The sequence below is a fragment of the Psammomys obesus genome, unplaced genomic scaffold (assembly GCF_907164565.1).
Source record: "Psammomys obesus unplaced genomic scaffold, mPsaObe1.curated_primary_1811, whole genome shotgun sequence".
NCBI classification, from domain to species: domain Eukaryota; kingdom Metazoa; phylum Chordata; class Mammalia; order Rodentia; family Muridae; genus Psammomys; species Psammomys obesus.
The window spans coordinates 3864692-3883952 of NW_026596155.1; the positions used below are offsets into that span (position 1 = coordinate 3864692).

The 19261-nt window shown below is 39.8% G+C and overlaps 1 protein-coding gene across 2 annotated transcripts in view; it reads right to left on the bottom strand.

Moving 5' to 3' along the window:
* Window positions 1-4265: 4265 nt before the first annotated feature.
* Window positions 4266-19261, bottom strand: part of Cops4 (COP9 signalosome subunit 4) — a 31441-nt gene continuing 16445 nt past the window's right edge. Inside the window, exons 7-10 of one of the 2 annotated variants that reach the window (XM_055594605.1) lie at window positions 13899-14069; window positions 10863-10978; window positions 8028-8112; window positions 4266-4759 (exon numbers count right to left, since the gene is read on the bottom strand). In XM_055594605.1, coding sequence (XP_055450580.1) covers window positions 4626-4759; window positions 8028-8112; window positions 10863-10978; window positions 13899-14069 — 506 coding nt within the window. In that variant the 3' untranslated portion in view covers window positions 4266-4625. The remainder of the gene's footprint in view (window positions 4760-8027; window positions 8113-10862; window positions 10979-13898; window positions 14070-19261) is intronic. The other variant, XM_055594606.1, reaches the window with a different exon arrangement.

Here is a 19261-nt window from a genome sequence, read left to right on the forward strand (position 1 = left end):
CCTGGATTCTTTTTTAAGTAGCAGAGCTGAATTTTCATAATTTATTTATTTTTTATTTCATGTGTTTTGACTGTATGCAAATCTTGTCAGGGTGTTGGATCCCCTGGAAGAGGAGTTACAGATAGCGGTGAGCTGCCCTGTGGGTGCTGGGAATTGAACCTGAGTCCTCTGGAAAAGGCAGCCAGTGTCTTTTAACCCCTGAGCCATCTTCTCCATCCCCTCTGTCCTGAATCTTCTTTGTAGTTTCTGCTAATCATGCTTTGTTTGCTAGGGTTAGGGAGGAAGATCAAGTCATCCAACTAGCAGATTCACCGAGAAACCAGTGAGATAAAATCAAGGCACGGGTACTTCGCCCTTCCTCTCCTGCTCTGGAGCAGTGAACTTTACCGGTCTCTGCTGCTCCACTCACACCAAATGTTCCCGCAGAAATTCACCCACTGACAGCTTCCGCTGCCTTCTGTATGCCACAGAGGACGGGGGGCTGCCGACGGCCACACACCTCCCTGCCACTCTTGAGTTTTCACAACCTCAGCCGTCGGTGCCAGCTGGATCTTTTTTGAACATCATCAGTACCCACCCGTTTGTGTAAATGAACCACAGGCACCACCTGCACACAGAGGTTTTGTTTCATTTCTCTTGCAGTCAAGGGCAAGATCACCTTTCCTGGCCACCACATGGTTTCAGACGTGAACGACGTTCTGATAATCGTTTAAGAGGTTCTGATCAAAGAACCATGTCAACTGCAAAGAAAAAGTTGTTTGTTTTTTTTTTTTCTTTCTTCAAAATGTGGATAAATATTTCTTTCTGGTCATATTACATAGCTAGAGATTATGGGATGAATGTTAAGTAGGAGTGTTTAGATTAGACACCTTGTGGGGGTGGGGAGTGGCACCCGACTTTCATCCCAGCACTGGGAAGGCAGACACAGGCAGATCTCTGAGTTCAAGTCCAGTGAGTTCCAGGAAAGCCAAGGCTACGCAGAGAAAAACCCTGTCTTTAAAAACCAAGAGAAAGAGAGAGAGAGAGAGAGAACATCGTTGCCTAGTTCTCATACAGAGAAATGGATAGTCTTTTCCTATTAAATGTACAATCAGATATACATTTTTGTCAACATCCTTCACCAAGATGAGGGGTCCACCTCTCCCCCTAAATTCCTGATGCTTACCATGAAAGAGCTAGATATCTGGCGCTTCTTCCGAACCCAGTGATGGCGTGGGTCATATTAGTCAGCTCTGAATGCTGGTGTAGCCCTGCATACCTGGAATAAGGTTGTAGTGGCAGTTGCTTCTCTGGTGTTGGGTTTGACTTGCTACTTGAGCAGATAGGTATTCCTGTCCTAAATTAAAATTTAAAAAAAAAAATACTTTTTGATAGTGGTTTTCATGTAGCCTGCCTGGCCTCCTCCTCACTAGGTAGCTGAGGATGACCTTGAACTCGGATCTTCAGGCTTGTGTCACCACATACAGTGTTTACAGGGCTCTGTATGAGCTGGGCAGGCATTCCCCTGACTTCCATCCCCAGTGCCGTTTTCTTGTTGTTGTTTTGATGTGAACCAAGCTGGCCCTAGACTTTTGATCCTCCTGTTTTATTCTTCCTAGTTTTGGGGTTCCAGGCATGTTCATAACCACTTCAGCATGGCTATCTCTGATCTCCTTTCTTTATCTGAGGTTTGTTTGCTTTTAACCCACACCACTTTTTTTCCTCTCTAAAGAATTTCTTTTGGTATTTCAGGTATGTCTGCCCCCAAATGCTGTTTTCATTTTGACAGTTTTAAAGTATAAATGCCAGGTTTTCCATTCAATACCTTAATATCTCTGCTGTGCTCCTTCATGATTTCTGAAGAGCAAGCCAATGTGATTCTTATTCATGTTTCCTCCACAGATAAGGCGTCTGGTTTTTGCTGTTGTCTTTTTTTAACCTTCCCTGTCTTTGGTTTCTGCAGTTCAAATATGATATATCCAGATGTTAAAAAAATTAATACTTTCCTCAGTTTGTAATCAGAGTTCTTGTTTTGTCTGAGACAGGGTCTTTTTTTATGTAGTCCTGGCTGACCTCAAACTCATGAAGACCAGACTGCCTCTGCCTCTGGAGTGCTGGGATCAAAGGAGTTGGCCACCACACGGGCTGTTTTCTGAGGTCACTTCTACATTTGTTTTAGGCACTGGAGATGGGAGCCTGGCCACACTCGTGCTCTGCATGGCTTTACCACTGAGCTATCCCCCAATTGCTGCTTGATGTTTTCTTTGTCTCATTTTTTAAGGCAAGGTCTTCCTGCGTAAGATGGGTTAGCGAGCCTCAAACTCCAAAGTCTTCTGTGACAGCCTCCCAAGTACTGAGGTTACTGGAGTGTGCTTCTATGCTGGACTGCTACTCATGTCTCTCAACTCCTGAATTTGTAATTTGGTGTATATTATTAGCTTTGAAACGTTGTTAGGAATTATTTCAGATATTTCTTCTCTTCCTTTCTTCTGGTATTGTCATTACATATGAACTTTGGTAATTTCCTCACAGCTCTTGGCTGTCCTTCCTGTTCTATTTTGCCACTTTACACTTCAGTTTGGGAAGTTTTTACTTACTATTGACAGCTTTGGGCTATTTATTCTCTTGGCCATAGTCAGCTTAATGATGAGCTCAACAGTGGGTATTCTAATGTGTTTATTTCTTGCACTTCAATCCTTAGTTTTAAACTTTCATTTATATAGTCACCTATTCTCATGTTTGTCAACTTTGTTAGAGCCGTTAGCATGTTAATCATGTTTTCTTTCACCAGCTGGTCTGATAATTGAAATACCACCTCATTATATATTGCCTTGTTATGGTGCCTGACATCTCTCTTACAATGGCTCTCTTGTCCTTTAGGATTTGGGAGTTTTGGGTTGGATGTCAGAGGAAATGCATGGTTTTATGCTAATCTGAATAGGAACCGACAGGTTGTTCCCTGCAGTTGTAACTGAGAGAGGCTAGTTTCCCTGTTTGTTTTGAGCGGGAGTCCTTCTTTTGGGTCTGTCTTGCACTCTCATAGTCACAGTTCTCTGGATCTCTGATATCTCTGGGAATCCCTCTATATTATGATTGTTTCTTTTTAATGTATAGTGTATGTGTGAATAGAGCCATACGTGCTATGGTGTACATATGGAAGTCAGAAAACAACTTTAAAATTTTTCAGAATCACTTTTGTTTTCTATGTGTGTTTTGCCTGCATGTATGTCTAGACCTCACTTGCATGCCTAGAGCCTTCAAAGGCCAGAAGAGGGGGAATGAATCCTCTGAAAATGGAGTCATAGGTGGTTGAGAACCACTTGGGTGCTGAGAATTGAACCTGGGTCCTCCGGAAGAGCAGCCAGTGCTCTTAACCACCGAGCCGTCTCTCCAGCCCCAAAAGTTGTTTTCGAATCAGTTCTTTACTTCCACTTTGCTTTGCAGCAGGGTCTCCCTTGGATTTGCCATGCTGCATACTCCGCGCTAGCTGGCTTTTGGAATTCGTGCCAATTCTCCTATCTCTCACCATGTCATCTCATCATAGTAGTGTCTGGACTAGAGATGCACATCTCTAGTCCATCTCCTCTTCACATGGGTTTTAGAAGATGAACACAGGTCAGCATGCCTGCAACCACTTTTACCCACTGAGCCATCTTGCTGGCCCCATGGGTCTATTTCTTACTTAGAGTGAATCCCTAGGCTTTGATCTTCAAAAGTGTGTCAAAACAAAGGGTGTACTTCAAAAGTTATTCCCCTTCCTCTGGCTGCTGAAATGCAGGAATTCTAGGGAAAACCCTGAGAACCTGGTCTGCAGGGACGTCTCCAGCAACACTACCTACTCCTAGCTCACCAACTACAACCCTGGTCCCTCCATCCCGCCCACCTGTCTAGTTTTGGGTGTGGTTCATCCTGTGACTTCAACTTTCTGATAAATCTAAAACAAGACACTGATTTTTCAACCTGCCTAGCTCTTTTTGTTTTAAGTGGGCAGGTCACTTTCAAGTTCTTTAATTGCTGGGGCTAAACAAGTCATCCGTACCCTTTTTAAAAAGTTCTTTCTGCATATTCTCTAACCACAATTGAAAGACCCTTCTATGGGGCCTTCCTTGTTGGCTTGCTGCCAGAGATGAACTCCTCCTTGTATGTAACTCCAAGCAATCACCTCACTCCCTTGGGTTTGTTACTCAGAAGGCTTGAAAGCAGGCATTATAGTTTATTCTTGTATTTGTAGCATAACATGTACCATCTTCTAAATTCAAGGAAAAGAAGAAAACACTTTTCACTAATTGAAAACAAAGCACTACCTTTATTTGGCTCATGGCTCAATTATTAGAATAACCACATTCAGAGAGGCACGAAGCGCTTAACTTTACAGGACTACAAAGTTATCACAAATCCCAAACTTCAGCTCTTTCACTTCCACTGAAAGAACAAATTTTCAAAATATAGGAGTTAGATTAACACACAGACCCAGAGTATATGGGAACTACTCTGTTTAAATGTTGCACTTCTTGCTCTAGTGTCTTAAGTAGGATCCGGCATAAAAGGACTGAAATGTATAAGGTCACGATGCAAATGCTTTGGAGGGGCAGTGAAATCAATGCACACAGGTGGCAACGATGCAGTGTGCACAGCTCTGCAGGCACTCACTGGGCCATCTGGGCTTCCATGGCTTGTGCCGTCCACTCTGGGGCTGTCTGACTAATTTTCTCCAGAAGGTTATTTACTTGGAAACAAAGTGACTGGATCTGTTTATCCCACGTTGGCAGGGCTTCTCGTGCTAAGGACAGAAGAAAATAATGGAAAAAATAGAAATCACTTACAAAGCAAAGATAAAAGATAAATCACAACAGTGTTAATTTTTTTTTTAATTTATTCCAAAACTCTTGGCTGAAAACAGTAATTAAGCAATAGTTAAGAACTCTGAAAACAGTAATTAAGCAATAGTTAAGAACTCAAATCAGGCCAAGCATGATGGCACACGTTTTTAATCCCTGCCCTCAGAAGGCAGAAGTAGGATGGATCTCTGTGAGTTTGCAGCTAGCTAGCCTGGTCTACAAAGTGAGTTCCAGGCCACGCAAGATTACACAGTGACACCATCTCAAAAAACAACAAAACAAAACGGAACAAAAAACCCTCAAATCACTAGCACCAAATACAAAATAAAACATAATTTAAAAAAAAAGGTTATTATTGATGATCTTGAAAACAAAGTCAACAACTGAACATCTTTCAAGACAATATTACCTCAGAGCAGCCTCATCCAAGGGCCCCATGCCTCAGCAGTGTTTACTGGTGGATGACACTGCCATCTACTGGGAAAGCATTGGATTTACATACAGGACTGCGCCTACCTCACCAAACAATACACCAAACAATACATTTACAACAGAAAAAAAGTAAATCCACTCAAAACACTATCTTGAATCTACTTTTTCTTTTTCTGGTTTTTTGAGACAGGGTTTCTCTATGTAGTTCTGGCAGTCCTGGACTCACTATGTAGACTAGGCTGTTCTGTACCTTAAAGATCTACCTGCCTCTGTCTCCTGAGGGATAGGATTAAAGGCATGCACCACCACCACCTGACTTCATTCTTCTTTTAAAGGGACTCACTTTATTTTATGTTTATGAATGTTTTGCATATAGCATGTATATATGAATGTATGTGTACCATGTCCTGCCTGGTGCCTACAGAGGCCAGAAGAGGGGGTACCCTAGAATTGGAGTTACAGGTGGTTCTGAGTCACCATGTGGGTACTGGGAACTGAGCCTGGATCCCCTGAGAGACTATGGAACCATCTCTTAGTAGTCTTTTCTCCATTTCTGTTTTAACTTGTTTTTAACTGAAATCGAGCTACATCACGCTCTGCCCCATCCCTTTCCTCCATCTGCAGCACAATGACTCTGGCTATACTAGAGAAACTAGGTTAGAAAGAAATTGTAGACAAGGGAAATAATTCACAGGCAGTGTTCAGGATGCAGGGAATAAGAATGAAGAAAAGGGGCAGCAAGATGGCTCAGAGGATAAAAGCAATTGCCGTGACCATCATTTGAACTCAATCACTAGGACTCAGAGTGGCAGGAGAGAATGGACTCCCAAAAACTGTCCGCTGATCTCCACATGTTCCAAGGTGTGTGACACACACAAATAATAAGAAAAAAATACAGATTCCTGACAGCATTGGGACTTATAATTTATAGGGCATGGAAGATAAAGCACTTCAGAATAAGAAATTAGCCAGGCTCTATGGCGCACGCCTATAATCTCAGCACCTGGGAGGCAGAGGCAGGAGTTCGAGGCTAGCCTGGTCTATAAAGTGAGTCTAGGAGAGCCTAGGCTACACAGAGAAACTGTCTCAAAAAACCAAAAAGAAAAAAAAAAAAAGAATAAGAAATTAAAGAAAAATTGAACATGTATCTACCTTTAATGGCTAACTAGCAAATTTTGGACATGTGCTCATCCTAAATGTCCACTGAGCAATCAGGTACAGGTACCTTAAGAGCAAAGTAGAGCTATGGGTTTGAGAATGAGAAGAGACTGGTACAAGTCAAATCCAGACATTTCCACATAGACATGCTAATCAGAGATCACCCACAAAGACTCAGCGCTGTTAGCAGAAAAGGCCTGGGATTAAGCCATAAGTAATGATGTTCAAATGTAAAGGCATCACAGACTCCATGAAGATGCCTGCAAGAACAGCTGGACATAAAGGAAAGAATGCGGGAGCAGGACAGGTAGAAGAGTTGACAGCTTTAGGATGGCCATGGCTGTGTGTGTGCTGTGTACAAAGGGATAATTGATCAACAATATTTGCCTTATTAAAAGTCAAGATAAAGCCTAAAGCAGTATGACAGCACACACCTGTGATCTCTGCATTCAGGAAGCTGAGATGGGAGGAGCTCCACATATGAGGCCAGCCTGGGCTACAGTGACTCTACTTCAGAAGAAAAGGCCTGAAAGACAAAAGCAGCTTGTCTACTGGGAGAACTCTGTGTGCGTAGGACCAATTGAAAGAAGTCAGTAGAATTTAAAAAGCTAAAACCTAAAACAAGCAAAAATATCAGGCTCCTAAAGCAGTTCTTTTTCAGTGAAGAGTAGGGCCAGGGGACGGACCCTAAGAACAAGTAAAGTTCATAAATCTGATCAAGAAGTTAAAAAAAACCCCAAAACTTTGAAATGGGAAGCAGGGTTTTCTCTTTAGAAAAAGAAAAGGTTTAAGAAAACTCAAATCTGACTTAGAAATACATATGTATATGCATATCCATACATCCATACCACAACAATTAATGAAAAAAGAAGCCATGAGCTTGAATAAGAGCACGGAGAGACATATGGTAGAGTTTGGAGGGAGGAAAAGAGAAGAGGAAATGATGTAACTGTATTACAATCTTAAAAATAAACTTAACTTTTAAAAAGGATCAATAAGCAAGTTATAGGTACCAGTAGAAATGGAATTGAACAGGCTATCACAGGTTCCAGTCTAAGCAGAGAGAGAAGAGACTGGAAGGAAGTGGAAAGGAACACACTAGTAGCTTTCATGGGTCAGTGGAGAGTTTGTACAGATAGTGGGAGAACAGAAATGACCACCAGGGACCACACAAAACCCAGCTGTGCTCTGAGTGAGAGCTCTCAAATTAAGATTTCACAGTGTTCTGGTCCCAGACCTAAAGTGGGAATAAGAGATCAAAGCTGTTGACAGTGGCAAGTCAGCTGGCCCACCTGCGCCTGCCTATATTAGTTCACTGAGTTTATGAGTAGGGCATGCAATTGTTGTCCTATGTGTACACACACGGTTTAAGTTCAGCCAAGGTCAGATGACTAAATGAGTAAACTGATACAATAGCAGTTAAAGTTTTCTTAGTTTAGAAATGCCAAAATAAATATATTCATAAATATAACCTGTTAAAGTTATTTTAAATGATTTCTTTTGGAAATAAGCTCATTAGTCATATAATTCAGGGTCAAAAGAAACAATTCAACATATTTTAATCATATGCATACAATTCATTGCCATTTCACTATGATGAGAGTGCACAAAACCTCTTACTTTCAAAATGAACTATTCCATCAATCTGGTCAATAAATCCGTTCATACGTCCTTCCGTTATCATTTGAGATGCTATCTTTTCTGCCTATTAAAAACAAAAACAAAACAATCTCTCAGAAACGGAATACCGTATTTGACAACCATTCACATATACCCGAGTGATAGCCTTTGGCCTAGCTCCCTATCATTACTGTGCTTCCTGTCGGTTGTTGAGAAACGTCTTACACTTCTAGTTTCTTGCCCCATTGTTTAAGTTGAATAGGATCTATTTCGTTTTGTTGGGAGTTTGTGTTTTGGAAACAAGTCTCATTATACAGCCCAGCTGACCTAGAACTCATGAGCCTCTCAGGTCAACCTCTCAAGTGCTAAGAATATAGGCATGCCTGACCTGGTAGACAAGAATCCAGCAACTTTTTACCATTTTTAGCAAATGTCTTCTCTGCTTAAAATCAAAATATCAAATTTCTTCGTTTTTATGAATCATTTCATAAATCCCTGGCTGACCTCAAGTTCCCTACAAAGCTGAGAATGATCTTGAATTTCTGATCCTCCTGCCTCCACTACCCAAGTACCAGGATTACCGGAGTGTACTCAGCACAGTTTATGTGGCTTTGGGATTAACTCCAGAGCCTTGTGTATGCTAACCACATACTCCACCAACTGAGCTAAAAAAAATCAGCCTCAGAAGTTCACCCAGATGCAAGTATTAAAAAATTTAAAAACTGCTGCTGCTGTTGCCACTGCTTCCTAGCAAAGTGCTGCAAACGAGCTGAGTGGTTAAGCACACTGGCTGCTCTCCAGTAGAAAGGGATTTGATTACCACACAGCAGCTCACAACTGTCCATAACTCTAATCCTTGGGGATCCAATACCCTCTTTTTGGCTTCTACAGGCACCAGGCACACATGTGGTGCACTGACAAACATGCAGGCACAACACCCCCCACACATGGGGCTAGAAATGGCTCAGTGGTGAAGAGTGTACACTCTTCTTGCACAGGATCTGAGTTCAGTTCCCAGTATTTACACTCGGGGGCTCACAACTGACTATAATTCTAGCCCCAAGAGATCCGAAGTCCTCTTCTGGCTTCCTTGGGTATACACAAACACACACAGCATACATTCATATGGACATACACACATACTTATAATAAAAATAATAAATCTTTAAAAAATCCATATACATGAAAATAAGTAATTAAAAATCTTAAATTAAGAAAATAATAAAATTGCCTTAGGTTCTGGGGAAAACAAAAACATGCTTTTTAAATTTTATTTCACTCTAACTTCTGTGTATTCTTTATTTTCAAACCTTGTAGCTTGGTTTTTGAGACAGTGTCTCCCTGTGTTGCCAAGACAAGCTTGCTACCTTCTTGCCTTATCTTCCTGAGTTCTTTGATCACAAGATGTCCCACACTCAGCCTAAAAACTTAAGAAAATACTATTTTAAAAACTCCAAGAATCAAATAAAGGAAGAGATATTCATATTCAAACAGAATATGAAAAGGATTTAAAGGATAATTAGAGGGAGCAAAAACATATGTTCTAAATCTGGCTCCTGTTGCCAGAGTTAATGCTTCGTACCCATGAGTAGGTCAGATTGCAATTGGTCATTTGTTTTGTTTGGTTTTCACTGTGTGTGTGTGTTGGGGGAGGGGGGGTCTTGCCTGCAGGAATGTCTGTGCACCAGATTGGTGCTGGAGGCCAGAAGAGGGCATTAGATCCCCTGGAACTGGAGTTACTTGTGAGCCACTGTGTGGCGCTGGAAATGAAATCTTGGTCCTTTGTGAGAAACGCCACAGAGCATCTCTCCAGCCCCTTGACTTGCTCATGTTTTATACTGACATCTTTATAATAAATACTACATCACTCCTACCAACTGGTTATAATCTTTTACTAACAATATATTTACTTCCCTTAGTTTCCACAAGCAATCATAGCATCAACCCTGAGAAGAAAGCTTCTTTCTGCTAATTTGTCTGACTCTGTAGCCATCTTCCTACCCTAGTCTCTAAAGTGTTGAGATTATAGGCGTGAGCCACCATGCTTGGCTAAGAAAACATCTTTTAAATAGTTCCCAAATCAATCCACTTTCTTTACTAAATGTATATGCAAAGAAACTGTCACAAATCAAGCCTGGCATACACACACCTATAATCTTAGTAAATGAGAGGTAGAGGCAGAAGGATCCAGAGTTTAAGGTCATCCTTGCCTTCAGCCTCCTACTGAGTTTGAGACCAGTCTAGGCTGCATGAGATCCTGTCTCAAAAGAAGAAAAAAGAAAATCCTAAATTAACACTTCAAAACAAATAAGCATTACTTTAATTAAGGTGAAAGACTGATTGCTTACCCTCAGTGTTATCTGAAATTAACATGATGTTTCATAACGATAACACTATAAATACAATTGGTATTGTGCTGGATGGCCAACCAAATCCAAAAAATAAGATACCTGGTAGGCCTAAACTAAACTCAGGAATTACAGTAGAACATCTTGGGGTCAGAGAGATGAGCAGGGCAGAGAAACAAGGACAGCATGAATCACAGTCTAACATTCCAGGAACTTTATATTATCAGCATCTTTAAGATACTAAACAGAGATATCCTTATGAAAAATTTCCATTCTAAGTAACTATCATAAAATACAATTTAAAAAGCTAAAACCACTAAGTTTCATGAAAACAATATTTTACCATTCAGTCTCTTCCCACTTACCTGAGGCTTTAAACATGTAGCTTTTGCTGTGCTGGGAAACATTATCAATTATGTATTTTTCCATTACTTCAATAGTTTTGGGTTTCAATTTCCTGTTATAAAGTATTGAATTAAGAAAATACCTTAGCTGCAGGGATCTCTAAAAGAGCTCCAAGTTCTTCAAAGGTGATATTGTTATATAATTTGCTTGCTGACAACAAATTATGCTCAATAACAGCTCTGTCCAAGATGCTGGAACCTTAAACAAATAAACAGTAAATGTTTGAAACTAGTTTATATAGCTTTATTTTTATTTCTAGACATGTAATAATAAGCTTTTTGCTTCTCACTAATAATTTACTAAAACAAATTTGTTATTATTATTTATTTAGGTTTTCTTATTTTTTTATTTTTGGTTTTTTGAGACAGGGCTTCTCTATATAGTCTTGGCTGTCCTGGACTTGCTTTGTAGACCAGGCTGGTCTTGAACTCAGAGATATACCTGTCTCTGCCTCCTGGAGTGCTAGGATTAAAGGCGTGCACTGTCATCACGCCGGCTTTGATGTTATTATTAATTTTCATTTTTCTTAACAAGATTTCTCTGTGTAGCTCTGGCTGTCCTGGAACTCACTCTGTAGATTAGGATAGCTTCAAATTCAGAAGATCTACTTGCTTCTGCCTCCCAAGTACTAAAATTAAAGGTGAGTACTGATACGATAGGGTACATTTACAGTTTTAGTTTATATACAATTAAATAAAATACAGTATTTAGAAAATTAATGATGGCTAATTTCCAATAGTCAAACAGAACCACACCTCTGGGTGTGTCATAAGATTGTTTACAGACACGTCTAACTGACGAGCAAAGGACCATCCTGAAGTTGGGCATGCCACCTTGGGCTGGGGTCCCAGACTGAACAAAAAGGAGAAAACCTAGCTGGGTACCTGCACTGTTCTCTCTCTGTGTGTCCTTACTATAGACATGTGACCTGGCCCCTCAAACACCATGTGGTCTATATTCTCACTGTGTGCCAAAAGAAATCCTCACTTCACCTGCCTTTGTGATACACAGAGACATTTAGAGACCTTCAGGGAAGTATTCTACAAAACCCTTCCTTATAACTGCTCATCACCTTATCACAATAAAGAAAAGAGAGATAAAAATGAGTTAGGCAAGAATGGGGATGTAGACTGCTCCAGTAGTAGAATGTTTGCCATTGAAGAGCACAAAAGAAAGGGAAGGAGGATGGGATGGATGGTAGGAAAGGGGAAAACTATACATACACACACACATAGAAACTTTTAACACAAAACTTCATAAGAGCAATATTAACAGCCCCACTATTAATAGTGGAAACAATACTCCTGTCCATCAACTCACATAAGTAAGCAAAAGGGCACATCCACATGATAAAATATTATTTGGCAATTAAAATGAATGAAAAACTAATAACAAGGATGAGCCATTACACTGAGAGAAGCCAATGATAAAAGGCTATAATAATATTATTATGACTCTACTAACATGGTATGTCCAGAACAGACAAGTTTATAGGGCAAAAACTATTTTCAGTAATGCTACATGACTCTGGAGTTTAAAAAGCCAGTGGACATACTTTAACAATAAAGCAAACACAAACTGGGCATGGTGGCACACGCCTGTAATCCCAGTACTCGAGGAAAAAGAGGCAGGCAGATCTCTGTGAGTTCAAGTCCAGCCTGAGCTACAAAGCAAGTCCAGGACAGTAAGGCTGCACAGAGAAACCCTGTCTCAAAAAACAAACAAACGAGCAAACAAGTAAGAAACAATAACGCAGACACTATGTGGAGACTGTTTGCTCAGGGCCACTGCCTCAGATGGAGCAGCACATAAGTGTCCTTTCTCCTGCACACAGACCGGAATCACTGCTCTTCAGAGAATCTTTGGAGCATATTTTTCCACTTTCTTTTGTGACCAGAAAGCTCAAAGTCAATTCCAAAGATCAACTACACTAATTCTGGAAACTTTCTACCTAGCTTTTAACTAACTTATATATCAGACATTTTGTTGTTGTTTTGTTTTCCAAGACAGGGTTTCTCTGTGTAACAGAGTCCTGGCTGGCCTCGACTCGCTTGGTAGACAAGTCTGGCGTCAAACTCCCGAGTACTGGGATTAACGGCATGTGCCACTTCACCTGGCTCCAGACTTTTTTTTTTTTTTTAAATCATGGCTGCTTAAACTATACAGTAGATTATAAATTCAAAAGTTAAAAAACAAAACAGGAGGAATAACATATGTACTACTCATAGTTGGGCCTCAAATTCAATCTTTCTAGAAGCCAAGCAAAATAAGAGAATCAATTTATAATTCATAATGTGTTTAACTAAGATAAAAGCTAATTGCTCAGAAGAACCAGAAATAATCTTTTTTAAAGAAAACAATCTTGGGGCTAGAGATACAACTCAGCATGATCAGAGCACTTGCTCTCCTGCAGAGGGCCAGGGTTTGATTCTAGCAGCCACACGGGGTAGCTACCCCTACTTATCATACCAGCTGTTGTGTCACTCTCTCTGGCCTTCCAAGATACTTCCACACACCTAGCATACACTCCTATTGACACACATTTATACACATAAATAACAATAAAATCCTTAAAAAATGCTTTAAAAGAAACGTCCTTTAGGTAGAAAGGTGGGAAGCACTTGAGTGCTTTTTAAAGTATAATCAATTAAAGGAAACTGAACAAGTCACCCATTTGGCTCAGCTCTGAGCAGCTAAAACCAGATAAACCTCTACCTTTCAGCTAGCCCAAGTATAAAGGACTCTTCACAACTAATTTCTTTTTTGTACAGGATGATAGTGACCCTAGTGAGTCTAGCTGACATGCATGCTCAAACTGTTCCATGCATGTTTCTCTGTGTTCATATCTGTATGTTTAGTATCACAGTCACTTAACAAGGTACTTTAAAACATCTGTAGACAAACGTACATAAAATAATAAGCAGTCTCCCTAGCATTATTTCACAAAATGCTTTCCAATAGGGACTACCACAGAGCCGTGTTGGTGTTTAATATTCATCAGTCAATATTCCTCTTTTTATTAATCAGGAAATATTACTTGGAAATACTAATCTAACATACATTCTACTAATCCATGCCTAAGCATTTACTGCCGCATACACTAAGACGTCATCATTACCGTCCGCTGTAGTTGCTTTTTGGTGAGGCATCAGCATTGCAGCAAATTCTTGAAGCTGGTTTCCTCTGATGATTCTATCTAGGTACATTTTCTCTAGGATCCCATATGCAGCAAGCTGCTGGCACCTTTCATCCTTAAAAAGAGTAGCCAGCATCCGAGAGCGCTGCTGTCCTAGGAAAACACAAGAGCGTCAATTGTCTGTTTCTTCAGTGACAAAAAGAATCACATTCTATGATCCCATTTTTACCTACTAGAGTACAAGCAATCCCCATTAATATACATGCAGTACAATATGCAGCATGTTCTAGAAAATTTCTGTACCACACAGTTAATGCTCAGCTTCTGCTTTTATGAGATACAGAATTAGTTCTTCTAAGGCCCTAGAGTCAATGTTTTGTCAACCTTAATCAATCTACACTTTTGTTTCATGGGTTTCTGTTTAGAACCGTAATTAACATATATGTTAAGTACCTTATTCATCAGCCTTAAATTCATAGCTGTCACTGCAATTCTGCCAAAATAAAGTTTACATGACACTATTTTGTCACATAAAAATCTCCACATCAGACTGCCTATACTTAGGAACACTAGAGGGCATGGTAGCATATGCCTATAATCCCAGCACCTAGAAAACTGAGGTAAAAGGATTGCCAGAAGTTTAAGGCCAGAAAGCGCCATAGGTCAGCCAAGACTATACAGCAAGACCTTGTCCACCCCTAGTTCCTACCAACACCTACACCCCCACACACACACACGCTCCCCCACCACACAGCACTAGAGAGAGTTCAGCAGTATGCCAGATTTTTTTCTGTTGTTCTAATTTTTTTTTTTTTTTATTAAAAGCCAGGTCACAAAGATATTTACTAATTTTAATTGTTTCCTCTGAAGAAAAAATATCTTGAAAGAAATTTTATTTGGCTTTGGCAATTTTCTTTTTTTTTTTAAATTTAATTTATTAATTGCAGTTTATTCACTTTGTATCTCACTGTAGGCCCCTCCCTCTTCCCCTCCCAATCCCACCCTCCCACTCTCATCTCCACCCTCCTTCCTCTCCCAGTCCACTGATAGGGGAGGTCCTCCTCCCCTTCCATCTGATCCTAGTCTCATCAGGACCTTGTCTTCCTCTGTGGCCTAATAAGGCTGCAAACCCCTCAGGGGGAGGTGATCAAAGAACAAGCCACTGAGTCCATGTCAGACACAGTCCCTGTCCCCATTACTTGAGAATCCACTTGGACAGAGCTCCCATGGCCTACATCTGTGCAGGGGTTCTAGGTTATCTCCATGAATGGTCCTTGGTTGGAGTATCAGTTTCAGAAAAGACCCCTGGGTCAAGATTTTTTTCTCTCTCTCCTTGTGGAGCTCCTGTGACCCCTTCTTTCCTAATATTCCCTGCACTCTGCCCAAAGCATGGCTATGAGTCTCAGCCTCTGCTTTGATACCCTGCAGAGTAGAGTTTTTCAGAGGCCCTCTGTGGTAGGCTCCTGTCCTGTTCCCTGTTTTCTGCCTCTTCTGATGCCCACCTAGCTTGCCCTTCTGAATGAGGATGAAGCATCTTACCCAGGGTCCTCCTTCTTGATTAGTGTCTTTAGGTATATAGATTTTAGTATGATTATCCTACATTATATGTCTAATATCCACTTATAAGTGAGTATATACCAAGTGTGTCTTTCTGTTTTTGGGATACCTCACTCAGGACGATCTTTTTTAGTTCCCACTATTTGCATACAAATTTCATGATTTCCTTGTTTTTAATTGCTGAGTAGTATTCCACTGTGTAAATGTATCACAATTTCTGTATCTATTCTGCAACTGAGGGACATCTGGGTTGTTTCCAGGTTCTGGCTATTACAAATAAAGCTGTTATGAACATGGTTGAACAAATGTCCTTGTTGTATACTTGAGCATCTTTTGGATATATGCCTAGGAGTGGTATAGCTGGATCTTGAGGTAGCACTATTCCTAATTTTCTGAGAAAGTGCCAGATTGATTTCCAAAGTGGTTGTACAAGTTTACATTCCCACCAGCAATTGAGAAGGGTTCCCCTTTCTCCACATCTTCTCTAGCATGTGTTGTCACTTGAGCCATTTTGATGGGTGTAAGGTGAAATCTCAGGGTCATTTTGATTTGCGTTTCTCTGATGGCTACGGATGTTAGCATTTCTTTAAGTGTTTCTTAGCCATTGGATATTCCTCTATTGAAAATTCTCTGTTAGGCTCTGTACCCCATTTTTTAATTGTATTTCTTGATTTGTTGCTATTTAACTTGAGTTCTTTATATATTCTGGATATTAGCCCTCTGTCATATATAAAGTTGGTGAAGATTCTTTCTCAATCTGTAGGCTGTCATTTTGTTCTGATGACGGTGTCCTTTTCTTTACAGAAGCTTTTCAGTTTCATGAGGTCCCATTTATTGATTGTTGATCTTAGAGCCTGTGCTGTTGGTGTTCTGTTCCAGAAGTTGTCTCCTGTGCCAATGAGTTCCAGGCTCTTCCCCACTTTTCTTAAAACAGGTTTAGTGTGTCCGGTTTTATATTGAGTTCTCTGGTTCACTTGGACTTTAGTTTTGTGCAGGGTGATAAGTATGGCTTTATTTGCATTTTTCTAAATGTAGCTATCCAGTTAAACCAGCACCATTTGTTGAAGATGCTATCTTTTTTCCATTGTATGGTTTTGGCATCTTTGTCAAAAATCAGGTATCCATAAGTTTATTTCTGGGTTTGTTTGATTCCATTGATCCACCAGCCGGTTTCTATGCCAGTACCATGCAGTTTTTACTACTGTTGCTTTATATATAGTACAGCTTGAGATACCTCCAGAAGATCTTTTATTACAGCAAATCACCAATAAAAGGTACAAAACTATGGAAAATGGGATCCTGAGTAGCCCACAAAAGGACACTTGCTTACAGTTTAAAAGTTAAGCTATAACCAGGCGGTGGTGGTGCACACTTTTAATCCCAGTACTTGGGAGGCAGGGGCAGTCAAATCTTTGTGATTTCAAAGCCTGCCTGGTCTACAAAGCAAGTTCCAGGACAGCTAGGCTGTGTGTGTGTGAGGAGGCGTGGGGGTAATCTGGGCCATAAAGAGGAAGAGCACTATGAGATCACGCTCACATGGAGACAGATATTGAATACATTTGCTACATTGAATACATTTTCTACACATATACACAAGTGACAAAAAAGCTGAGAGTTTGAGTTAGTTGAAAACAAATTTAATCATTAGATATGTTCACTAATAAAGACCCACAGATAAGTGAGGATAATTGAATATTCATATAATAGACCAGAGTAGAGATCAAAATGTTCCTAGTGCTTATAAGCCCAGGTGATTTCTATTTTCTTCTTGCATATTTACATTTACCCATTGTGTGTGTATATGTGTGTGTGTGTATGTATATATATACTTCTGTCATCCTAGACCCTAGGCTTAAGGATGAGGATTGCCAGTTTGAAGCCAGCCTGAACTACATAGCAAGTTCTACGCCAGCCAAGCTAAACAGTAAGACCTTGTTTTAGAAACAACAGCAAACAAAAACAAAAATTTCTCTTCTAAGAAGCAATATTGTCTCAATTTATACATTTTAGAACCTTTAAACTGATGACAAAAATACCAAAAGAATTGAAACAATACTTTCAATAATTCCTTTCTTTCTTGTAAAATATAACTCTAGGTTTATAGAATAAGAGTGCAGTCTCAAAGCCACATACACCAAGTAGCCATGGGCACATCGGTATCTAAATCTTGGTATTTTGTGCTGGCTAGTTTTATGCCAACTTGACACAAGCTACCATCATTTAGGAAGAGGGAACCTCTAATGAGAAAATGCCCACTAGACTAACCTGTGGACAAGCCTGTGGGGCTTGGGGAGCACTTTCTTCAGAGTGACTGTTGTAGGAGAGCTAAGCTAACTGTGGATGGGGCCACCCCACGCTCATAACTACTAAGCCATCTCTCCAGCCCCAGGATTTTTTTTTAATGAACACATAGGGCTGGGCACAGTGGGAATGGGGATGGGCCACAGATAAGTAGTAAGAGCACTTGTCTAGCATTTACAAGGCCCCAAGCTGAATTCCAGCATCACAAAGTACCCACAAGTGAGCAAAATGAACCTGTAACTATAAAAAAGACAAGCAGTACTATCTGCTGAAAATTAGTTTTCAAGTAAAAATTAAAACACATTTGTTTCTGAGACTGATAGCTTTTTTTTAAACTTTTAAGTTTTTCTGAAAAAATTAATAATAACATTCAAATGTAAATTTTATAACATACATTAAAATGTGTCAATATTTGGAAGTTTTATAATTCAAGGAACGAGTATTTTCCAAATCTAGTAAATGATGGTAGAAAACTTTGCCAGGGAAGCTTTCAAAGTATGAGACAAAAAGGATGGGTGTGGTAGCTCATGGTTGTAATCTTGACACACATGGGTCCCTTCCCAGTGTGTCTCTCTCCATGTAACACATACACACAAATAATAATGAACTTTCTGCATGGCAAAGTTTCACAAAGTCCAATATAGGCAATTTTGGAAAAAAAAAATGCCAATTTTATATGTGAAGATTTTTTACAACTCAATAAAAAAATGGCCAATGAACATTATATATAAATCATTCTAAAAGAAAATGCAGTGTTATCAACAATGACTTCTTAAACACACAAAAAGATGCCTAAGAACATTTATTTTAAATAAAATATGAATTAAAACTTACGTGTAATAACTTTCCATCTACTAGATGGGCAAACATTTAAAAATTGTTAATACCTATGAAGATCCAGGTACTCATGAACATCTTTGTTTGGAGTGTAATGTTACAGCACAATATACACTTTCTATCAAAAGATTAAAGTATGCATCTTTGGACCTAGGAGTTTAACCTATCCATAAACTTATCCCTGTGCATAACCCCTGAGCACATAGGTGTATCCAACCCTTTGACACTGTAAAATGTTATCAACTACAAAGTTCACACTCAAGAACCATGCAATTGAATTACAAAAACAAAACAAAACTAAACTAAACTAAAAATAATCCTCATATTTTAGGTGTGTTTAAAATTTCATGGTGGATCACACACTTATAGCTATCCTTGGCTGCATACAGCTTATGGGCCACAGGTTGGATATGCCTGGATGATAAAGTAAAACAATAGAAAACGGAAATGAATCTATATACTAACATGTAACAATCACAGATACTTAGTAACAAGAAAAAGTAAGTGGTGGTTTAAACCTTAATCCCAGCACTCTGGGGGCAGAGGCAGGCAAATCTCTAAACTGAAGGCCAGCCTGGTCTACATCAGGAGTCCCAGGATAGGCAGGACTAAATAGACTCTGTATCAAAGGGGGAGGGTATTGTTAAATG